The 11148-nt window shown below is 42.1% G+C and overlaps 1 protein-coding gene across 1 annotated transcript; it reads right to left on the bottom strand.

Annotated features, from left to right (window-relative positions):
* Nucleotides 1-2614: 2614 nt before the first annotated feature.
* Nucleotides 2615-8215, bottom strand: LOC110199975 (U1 small nuclear ribonucleoprotein C). The gene is made up of 3 exons (XM_020975025.2): nt 7960-8215; nt 5531-5599; nt 2615-3403 (listed from the first exon to the last, which is right to left on the bottom strand). The coding sequence occupies exon 3, from the start codon at nt 3268-3270 to the stop codon at nt 2854-2856; it is 417 nt and encodes a 138-aa protein (XP_020830684.1). The 5' UTR covers nt 3271-3403; nt 5531-5599; nt 7960-8215; the 3' UTR covers nt 2615-2853.
* Nucleotides 8216-11148: the final 2933 nt, after the last annotated feature.

Below are 11148 nucleotides of genomic sequence, written 5' to 3'. Positions count from 1 at the left end.
TCAAACAGGAAACAGTGATGTTCCCTTTTCAGGTTGATAAATCAATAGGTAGATATCACAGTGGATGGTGCTGGACTTAGTAGTATAAGAGCCAAGTTCAAATCCTACCTATTAACTGTGTGACCCTGGGCAAGTCACTTACCTGTCAGCCTCAATTTCCTTATATGCAAAATTGGGGTAATAGTACTTCACAGGGATTGTTGTGAGGACAAAACCAGGTAATTTACATAATGTGCATTGCAAGCTTTAAGAAACAATGCCTGGTGATGATGGGGTGGTTGGGTGCTTGTGTTTAGACCCCAATTTCTCCCTAGTCTCAGAAACACTGTCTCTGACAATCACTCCCCAGCCCAAGGACACTGTGCCTAGCAATTATTGATGCTTGAGCCCCAGCAAGACCTTTATCTCTCTTCCTGGTGCAGCTACACAAAAGCTGGGCGAGAGTGCTGGGCTGCTCAGGCCCCAGCCCTCAGATCGTGTCTCTGGAAGCCTCCCAATTCCTTAATAAGACGCTGTCTTGTGAGAAAGCTTTCCCTTGTTGCAGAGCATTCTCTCATCAAGACAGAGAGCGATGCCTTACCCAGCCCGAGGACCCTTCCTCCTGCCAGACTCCCAAGATCCATACCTCTCTCATCTCCCTCTCTGTTTGGTATACTCCCTGTACTTTTCCATCCATACCTTCCAAAGACACCTGGACCTTTGGATTACCTAATCAGTATCCCTGGCATTCCTTTCCCATATAAAACCCTAGCTCCATCCTCAGTCTCTCACAGGTTCCTTAAGAATCCTTGCCCGCTGAAAATAATAATAAACTTTTTGCCAACTTGACTTAGAGAATGCTTGAGTCTGTGAATTCATTCCAGACAACCCTGTCCCCTACTGCAGTCTTTGAGGGGTCTCAACCTTTCAGACCTCAACAGTGAGGGTCACTATGCACTTTGGGACACACTGACCCCTCTTGACAGCCAAAGAACTATACTTGAAAGCAGAAGTAAAATATCTCAATCAGAATACAAAAATTTTTGTTTTGGGAAGCCTGACAGATTGCTTACAAGCCCATTTCAGTCAGATTTCCCTCCCACAGGTTGGGCAGCCACAAAACCACCATGTCTCCCTCCCCTCTACATATTGACCAGTTTATTCTCCAATATCAAGGCAGGGACTCCTATCAAGTGTTATCTTCATGCAACCCCAAGCCTGCCACTCGGGCTTCAACTCCAAAAAGTTCTTGTTATGGTCCTAGTAGCATCTGAGGGGCCACTTTCTCCCATCATAGGTAACATACAAGGCCCTCTCCACAGGATAAATTAAGGTGAGACCACAGCTCTTCCTTGAATAGTGCAATTTTTCCTGGCTGAAAGTGTTTTATCAATCAGGCTGAATTTGTTCAACCTGCAGTGTCTTTCTCATAGATGGGACAGCTATCACAATAAAATCTAAGTATGGATGCCTAAGTTTTAAAGAGCTCAATAGCTTGCCAACAAACCTATCTCACTTGGATTCTCTCACACTGTTATTAGTGTTAGGCAGCTAGAAATGCCAGAATCTTCACATTCTTTGTGGTGGAATAAGCATTCCCATCCTCCTAGTTTCAAGGCAGGGACTCCCAGTAAGCGTGCCTTAATGTCATCTCAAACCTCCTGGAGCTCAGGGTTTGACTGAGTGGTGATTTGCTAGGCATGTCTGAACAGACACTTCAAGAGAGCTCTCTCAAAGAGAGTCAATTTTTTTTAAATGCTAAAACAGTCAATACTTTTATTTTTATACGTCACAATACAAATATAAGCTATAAGCTGCATTTCTGCCCCATTCTTCCTTTTTAAATTGTTTCTTCTTTGACAGGAAGTGGGAAGTCTTCTTTCGTGTTTCAAAACTACCCCTGGGGCAGTTTGCAAAAAGAAAAACTGCAAGCTATCAACAATCATGACAAAATGCTCTAACTTTCTAAAAAGAATGCAAATCAAAAACAATTCTGAAGCATCACTTTACATCCATAAGGTTGAGAAAGATGATGAAAGATGAAAAGGTCAAAGTTGGAAGGACTGTGGAAAGATAGGCACACTAATGCACTTTTGGTGGAGCTGTGAATTTGTCCAACAGTTCTGAAAAATGATTCGGAATTACTCTAAAAAGTCACTAAATCACACATATCTTTGACTCAGTGATACCACTATTGGCATATAACCCAAGAAGGGCAAAGATAGAGGGAAAGGTCCCATATATACAAAAATATTCATAGCAGCACTTTTTGTAGTAGCAAAGAACTGCAGGCAAACAATACTCATCAATTGAGAAACATCAAATGAACAAACATATGGGATATGAAAGCAATGGACTATTACTGTGCTACAAGATAGGAATATGAAGAAGTCAGAAATTTGGAAAGGCTTGTATGTGCTCATGGGAGAGGGAAAGTAAGCAGAAACAAGAAAACAATTTACACGACCACCACAATATAAAGGAACACAACACTGATAGACTTCAAAATTCTGATCAATGCATTATGCAACTGTGCCTTCAGAGGACTGGTAAAATATGTTTCCTTTCCTTTGGCAGAGAGATGTTAAACTATAGATGCAGAACGAGGAATAAATTTTAGACACATCCCAATATGTTGATTTTTCTTTTCACTGTGCTTATTTATCATAGGGGAGGGACACACTGGGGAAGGCTGGAGGGATATGGGGGGGTAGGGAAATCATGGAAAAGTGACAGTGATGTAAAAGAGTGCCAACATTTTAAAAAGGGAAGGGGGGGGGAAACCCATGTATGAGACCCAGCACCATGATGTTCTGGTGAAATAGAACAAAGAATAGAAAACTGAGAAATGGGTTTCTTTATATTCTCTCCATTTTATCTGTCTGGTCTGGGCATTGCTGGGCGGGTGGGCACCATCATGGGATGAGGAAGGGGCCTCATCATTGGAGGGCCAGGCATCATAGGCATGTGGCCTCCCATGGGCATCCTCATGCCAGGAGGTGGCCCCACAGGCATCATTCCAGGAGGGGGAGGCCCCATCATGCTAGGGTGAGGAGGTGGGATCATAGGCCCTCCTAGCGGAGGAGCAGAGAACAGGTTGGGAGGAATTCTTCCTTGCTGAAATGCAGTGGTTGTTTTATCAATCAGACTCTGGGCTTGCTCTTCCATCCATTTCTGATAATAGTCTCTCACATTCTCTTTATGCTTCCTCCCGCTGCAGTGTGTCTTCCTCACAGATGGAGAATCATGAGTGAGGTACGTGTCACAGTAATCACAGTAAAACTTGGGCATGATGGTCAAACACTTAGTTGTGCCTTGTTCTGTCCCAGGTATCTTCCAAACAGACTGGCTGGCTTCCTCACCTTCTTCACTGTATCTCTTAACAAGTTGTCCACATATAAGACTAACTTCAGGATGCGCTTATCTAATAAAACATGGGGGAAATAAGGAGGTCAAAGACAGAAAAAGGCTCCACATTTACCTAAATATTCAAAGCAACATTTTTTGAGTGTTAATAAAACCCATCAACTGGAGAACACCGAAAAGAAGGAATTCAGAAAAACATAGAATGACAATGAATTGCTGGAGAGGAAGGAAAACAATATACACCACAATTACACTATAAATGCAAACAAAGGTGAAAGACATCTGACCTCCAATTACAACAACCAATCTTGGTTCCTAAGGACAGATGAACCCATTTCCCTCTTTTTTTAGTAGAGATGTAGTGACCACTATTGCTCATAAGGAAACCTGAGAAACATTCTATGTATGTTTTCCAGAAAAGAAGAACTTTATACACAGGCAGAGCATGTATGCTCTAAGAACAGGTCCCACAATAGGAAAGGATTCCCTGGCTTTCATTACATTAGTGGAACAACTCCGTAGTTTAGTGAATTGATCAAGGCCTGAAGCAGGCCTCACAGCATGTCAGACTAACCTGATTTCTTTTATACCAAGTTTTCTTACTAAATTTAGCATTATACATCAACACAAACCACATTTTTAGTAACTACATACATTTAAATTATCTTCAACACAAGAAGCATCAAAACAATTTTAATTACTATGTCTAACTCAAGATTCTTTGTCCACTCATTCCAATTCAGTTTACCTCTCACATGGTCAGTCAGTGCGTACTCTTTCTGCTGGTTCTGCTTTTCTTTCACCTTGCATTATTTCATAAAGATCCTCCCATATTTATTTCTATGGCTTAGATGTCAGTTTGAATTGCATTATAATGTGCCTTGTTGTTGTTGTTTTTTAAAGCAATTGGGGTTAAGTGACTTGCCCAGGGTCATTTTTTTGTTTTTTAAATCCAGGGCTGCCTATGGATTTCTTTACATTACATCACCAGGCCACAATTCAGCCATTTACCTACTGTTGGACATTTAGTTGTTTCTTTTGCCAATTTGGGTTTTGTTACTATCGCATATAATGCTATGAAAATCTCTGAACATATTTTGTTTTGATAACATTTTCAGGGTCTTTCCCCAATAACAAGATTATTGGATCAAAAGGTGTAATTCATTTTTGAATTTTTTTGAACAAGTCTAGAACATTATACATATGTGTCTCCTTATTAGACTTGGCTCAGTGCTCTAGCCCAGGGGTAGGGAACCTCAAAAGGGAGGTCCTTTGACTAAATCCAAACATTACAGAACAAATCCCTCTAATAAAAGGATTTGTTCTGTAAAACTTGTACTAGAACACCAAGGATCTAAAAGGCCACGGGTTCCCCATCCCTGCTCTTAGCCCATCAAGATCTGTCTGAATGACTCCTAAACCTCTTCTCAACTAAAAACTGACACCCCTCATAATGGCAAAGATTATAAAATTGGAAACAAAGGTGCCCATAGACTGAGGAGTAGCTAAAGCAACTGTGGCATTTGAATGTAACACAATACTACTGCTTTGTCAAAATCAATGCATAAGAGAAACAAGGTAACTTTTATGTGCCAATGTAGCAAAGTAAGCAGAACCAGGAGAGTAACATATACAATAACTATAATGCATAACAATGTAAATACAAAGGGAAGCCCACTAATCTGGGTCCCAGAGAATAGATGTTAAAACACAACTCCCTCCTTTCTGTAGAAAGGTGGTGAAGACTGGAGATGCCTCTTACCTCTTCTATTTTCCCTGCCCTCATTCCTCTTCCCTTTTCATCATTCTATTTAAGCACATACCTTTATCCCTTTCCCTAAACTCTTATGTAGCTTCTCCCTCAAATCCAACTCCAATTAGGACATCAGACATTTAGAAGTGTTACAAAGAAAAAAAAATTTCAGAAATATTCACATAAAGGACCGAAGTAGAAGCTTCAGTCTTCCCACCTTGAGACCTCTTTACTGTGCCTAATCAGGGTCTAAATTCCTTGAGGGCAGGGATTGTTTCATTCTTGTCTTTTTATTTCCCTAGCAAATTACCTAATACATAATGGTCACTTAACAAACCTTTTTTTAAAAAATGAAACTGTCAAAAAAAATGAACAAAAATGAAACTATCACATACCTGTGTGTCCTGCTGTAAACATAACATCCAAACTTACCTGACAGGTAAAATGGGACCCAGCTTTTCAGACAGATACTCAACAGGGATCCTAAAGGACGGACTGCACCTAACAGACAAAAACAGACTCAACATTATGGTAACAGCTGACATCTGTATTGTTTTACAATCCCTTCTTTCACCAGAATGAATTCTAGGAATTAGTGTTGACAAAAAGAATAAAAAACCAAGGATAGAAGCTTGGCAGCAGCAAATTGAGAGGTTGGACTGAGGCTTTCTCACCACAGAAATGAGCTATCTGAATACTTTAGATAGCTGCATGGTTCAAAGTCCCTTCCTCAAGCTTTCCTTTTATCCTCTCTTCCCTCTACCAAGTCTCTTCTTGCACATGCCTTTCATTTATTCATTCCCACAACAAGCATTCATTAAGCACACACTATGTGGCAGGCACTGGGTTAGTAATCTGGATACCAAAAAAATAAAGTCTCTGCTCTCAGAAGTTTAAATGTGGGAGGGGAAAGGAAGCAAGCAGTATCAACATAGACAAGGAAATACAAAACAGCAAAAGTAAATTTTTTTTTGAGATAGCAGAGAAGGAAATTAGGCTGAGCCTCTAATAGGAGACAGTGCTTCAGCAAAGCATGGAAAAAAGGTAGAAACTTTACAAAGCAGAAGTGAGGAGGCAGTATATTAGAAGCCTGGACCATCAGATCCTAGTTTTAGAGCTAAAAGGGCCATTACAGGTCACTGAGCAATATTTCTCCTACTCTAAAGCTTAGTGTACGGAAGTTACTTGCTCAGGCTTACCACAGGTGGTAGAGTCCAGGTTCTGACTCCAAAACCAGTGACCTCTAATGTAGCTGCTTTCACAAGGGCCCTGGGATATGGAACTTAGCAACTTCTCAAGTCATTATCCCTTTCTTCCCTTTCAAAGGCCAGGTTCTAGAAAAAGTTGTCTACCCCCTTTGCCTCCACTTTCCCTCCCACTCATCTCAACTATCTGTAATCTGGCTTCTGACTTCATTACTCAACTGAAAGCAGATATGCCAAAATCCAAACTTACTAAACAGACAAGGATGTAAGTCTTTGCATTTTGCATTTATTCTCCCCTCCTATATAGACTGGCATTTGGATGCAGAATCCCATCAAAAAAAGCCCAGATCCTTCAAAAACAACAGGTAACCTTCTGACCTCCTGCCCCCTTTGCCTCTGCCTCCCAACTACAATCTGGAACTGAAAAGGAAGGAGCACCCCTAACACATTTTTCCAGTACAAAGAGAAGGCTGGGAAGCCATCTTGTAAACTGCCACTCAGAACTTGGAGGACTGCAGTGCCCCTCCCCCTTCTAGCCCTCCCGGAGACCTGCATTTAACTATGCCAGAAATACACGTCATTTGGACCTGCAAGTTTAGTACCTGGCTTTTCTCCTTTTCCTTTCTTTACTGTAGATACCTATCACATAACCATTCACTTGGAGAGATCTTTACCACCAAATGTAGAAAATGAAATGAAACTGATAAAGAGTAACTGATCACATTTCCTTAATTTAAAACTACAATTCAGAGACTCCTCAGAATGGTGCCTTTGAGTGTTTGGAATCGAATTACTAACTCAGCTAATTTTGTAGCTCTTTATAGTTTACAATTTTTCTCCTGACAAGATAATTTTACAGACAAGGAACCTGAGGCTCGTATATGTGGACAGCGCTCCAAGAGCTGCTGGGAAAACCAGACTATGTCCAGTGATTCTGCCTTCAAATCCTGCTGTGGGAGAAAAAAACATAGATCGGCCAGTATTTCTTAAGCACCCACTATGGGTGAGGAGCAAAAATGAGAATGTGAGGGGTAGAGTATCACGTATCAAACAAAGGGAGGTGGGGGGGGAGACAGGAAGAGACGTGCTGATCATCAATGAAGATCATGCTATCACCCAAGTCTAGAGCTTAGAGGCCATCTTTCTCAAGCCCTTCATTTTTACGAAGAAGTTAAGGCCCAAAGAGGTCAAGGGACTCGTTCAAGGTCACGTAAACAGGGTAGTAAGTGGCAAGGGCCAAATCCCTTTTTACCGTAAGCGACAAAGCTTTTTTCTTTTTCTTCTTTTTTTTTTTTTGCCGGGGGTGGGGTGGGAGATAAACGCGGACTTGTACCTATGAAGAATGGCGACAAAGAGCTTGTTTGGGAGTGAATGCGGGAAAGAGGAGATCGAAGCATTGGGAAAGAAAGGACAAAGGCAGGAGGAGGTGGCAAGGGTGAGCGCAGGAACTAGCGCCATGCGGAGCGCAATGAATGCCGCAATGGACGCCACAAGGCACCTCCCCGTCCGCTCTCCTCCTCCCCCTCCTCCCTCTCCCTTCCTCCACCCCCTCCCTTCTTCCTCTTCGAACAAGGAAGAAATCACGCTAAGAGAAGGAAAATCTCCGTGGACAAGCAGCGAGGACTTCTCGAGGCTCGTCGCCATGTCCGCACTTACCCCAGCAACGAGAAGACGAGGGCACACCGCCGCCGACTGCCTGAAGCGCCTGGCCGACCGTCGGAGGGAGAGGGCAAAAGAGGAGAGTGGGAGAGAGGGAAGGGGGAAGAGAGGGAGGGAGAAGGCGACAGAAACCGAGAGAGAAGGAGCCAGCAAACGCGCCCCACTCGCTTCGGAGGGAGAGGGCCACGGCTCCTGGACTTCCGTTTGCTCGCAGTTGACTGCGCAGGTCCCGAATTCGGCGCTTTCTAAGCTTAGGGGGCGGGGCCAGAAAAAGATAATGAAAGGGGCGGGGTCAAAGAAAGGGCGGGGAGGTGGGAGAGGAGGGAAGGGGAGGGGACGGGAGGGGAGAGGAAGGGAAAGAAAGTGGGCTGTTGCCTTAAACCCCTGGGGAAGTAATCTCTTTTATGGATCCAATACCCTGTTTTTTGTGAATTAGGAAACTGACCACCAAGAAAGAGTAAGGACTTAGAAAACCATAGGATTATAGCCTGGAAAGACCTATAGAGATCCTCTCGTCCAGGCCCTCATTTTATAGGTAACAAAATTACTTCTGAGAAGGAAGTGATACATAATGTCCGAGTCAGGAGCTGAAATAACATTTAAAGGTAATCCCATCCCACTCCTTCATTGTCTAGAGGAGGAAACGGGCCCAAGGAAGGGCGGTGACTCCAACATAGAGCAGGTGCTTAATAAATGTTAAACTGAGTTAACCTATAGGATCCCAGGATTATGAACTGAAAGAACCTTTAGAAATCATCTTTCCCAATCCCTTCTTGTAGAAAACTAAATCTAAAATCAATTACATTCTTTTTTTTATTATATTGGAATGGCCCAACCACAAGTAGTGAATCTCCAAATATTTGTCACCTTGTATTACTATATAGTGTTGTGTAGTTGTATTGATATAAATATTGTATCTTGGTGATTTAACTCCCAAATGATGCATGAATTTTATAGCGATTTCCAACACTTTCATTTTACATTTAGTGAAATTGCAAAATTAGTGAAACTGTAGCTTAGAAAGGTGAAAGGACTTTCAGGAGTATTCGGATTATAAAATGGAAGGTTCATTATAGATAACCTCCAACACCTTGATTTTATAGATTAGGAAACAGGCACTGAGAAATACAACAGTTTACAGTATTGTAGAACTTTGAGTTGACACTATCTTCTCCTGCCTCAGCTTTTCAAGTGGGAAAACTGAGGCTTAAGAGGGCAAGTGACTTCCTAAGAAAAGCAAAAAAGACAGTCCCTGCCCGAAAGAAGGTCACAGAGTTCACAGTCCAATTTAGAAACATTCAAGCAACTATGTACAAAGAAGCTATTTCCTGGATAAATTGGAAATAATCAACAGAGAGAAAGCACTAGAATTAAAAGGGATCAGGAGAAACTTTCCGTAGAAGAGAAGCCAGGGAAGCCAGGAGGCAGATCTAATGGCCTTTTCTCAAACGTCATCCTTTTTACCCTCTCTTTACAGCCTTTGACACTATATTTAAATCACCCTTTTCTTGATACTTTCTTTTCCCTAGGTTTCTATTCTCTCCTGGTTCTCCTTCTACCTATCTGACCAATCCTTCTTAGTAGCTTTTGCTGGATCTTCTTCTAAGTCATGCCTACTTTGAGAACAAAGGATCACCACCACCACCAACAACAACAAGTAATTGTAGGCTTCCCACAGGGCTGTGTTCTGGGGCCCCTTTCTCGGTTCCTTCTATACTATTTCAATTAGTGATCTGATCAGCTTCCATGGATTAAGGGATATCTCTATACTGATGATTCTCAAATCTACTTATCATTATCAACATCACCTCTAACTATCTATGAGACATCTAGAACTGGATTCCAGTAGACATCTTACACTTAACATGTCCAAAACTGAACTCATTGTCTTTCCCTCAAAACCCTCCTTCCCTCCTACCTCTCCTTTTACTATAGAGGGCAACACCATCCTCCCAGTTCCCCCATGCTCACAACTTAGGGGTCATCCTCTACTTCTCATTCTCTCTCACACAGGTATGCTGATAAATGTTTAATAACAGGCTCTCTGGGACGGGTGTATTCTTAAAATATTTTAAAGTTTAATCTGCAATATTAACATTTTATCCATCACTAAAAAAATCAACAAAACAAACCCAGCCCTGATTTATAGTGTTCATCAATTTCTGAGGTATAACTGCTCACACTGAAAATTTTACTTTCTGCCTCAGCACGCCCCTGAATCTCTGCCCTTACCCCAATATCCAGTTTCTTGCCAAGGCCTGTTGATTTTCCCTTCCTAACATCTCTTGTCTATGTCGCCTTCTTTCCTCTGACATTACCACTCCTAGGGGCAGCTAGGTGGCGCAGTGGATAGAGCACTGGCCCTGAAGTCAGGAGGACCTGAGTTCAAATCTGGCCTCAGAACAAACACTTGACACTTACTAGCTGTGTGACCCTGGGCAAGTCACTTAACCCCAACTGCCTAAAAAAAATAAAATAAAATGGAATTGACACCACCACTCCCTAGGTACAGGCCCTCACCACCTTGGGCCTGGATTATTGCAATAGCCTACTGATTGGTCTCATGCCCCAAGTTCTCTCACCACTGAAGTCCATCCTCTTATTCAATTGTCAAAGCAATCTGCCAAATCACCAATCTGACCATGTCACTCCCCCTTTTCAGTAAATTCCAGTGACTCACTATCATCTCCAGAATCAGATATAAAAGCCTCTGAATTCAAAGCCCTTCACAATCCAGCTCCTTTCCTATCTTCTTTGGCCTTATTCCTCCCACATACTCTGCAGTCCAGTGACACTGATTTCCCTGCTGTTTGTCCTCATACAAGATACTGCATATACAAACTCAGAGCATTTTCACTGTTGTTCTCCATGTTTGGAATTCTCTCTCTCCTCATCTCTACCTTCGGGTTTTCCTGAAGTCCCAGCTAAAATCTCACCTTCTATAGGAAGTCTTTCCTGATCCCCCTTAATTCTAGTGCTCTCTCAATCTCTCTCTGTTGATTATTTCCAATTCATCTAGCCTATGGCTTGTTTACATGTTGTCTCCCTCATTAGACTGAATTCCTTGAAAGAAGGGACTGCCTTTCTCTTCTGCTGTATCCCCAGAACTTGCCACAGTACCTGGCATGTAGTAAGTGCTTAAGAAATACTTATTAACTGACCTTTGCAATCATAGGATTATGAACT

The sequence above is a fragment of the Phascolarctos cinereus genome, unplaced genomic scaffold (genome assembly GCF_003287225.1).
Source record: "Phascolarctos cinereus isolate Bilbo 61053 unplaced genomic scaffold, phaCin_HiC Scaffold_8;HRSCAF=390, whole genome shotgun sequence".
NCBI lineage: Eukaryota > Metazoa > Chordata > Mammalia > Diprotodontia > Phascolarctidae > Phascolarctos > Phascolarctos cinereus.
Note: the sequence above shows the minus strand (reverse complement) of the source record. Positions and strands in the feature narration are given on the sequence as shown.

Excerpts from the sequence above, each read along its gene's own strand:
- LOC110199975 (XM_020975025.2), bottom strand. The coding sequence starts at position 3,270 with ATGCCCAAGTTTTACTGTGATTACTGTGACACGTACCTCACTCATGAT.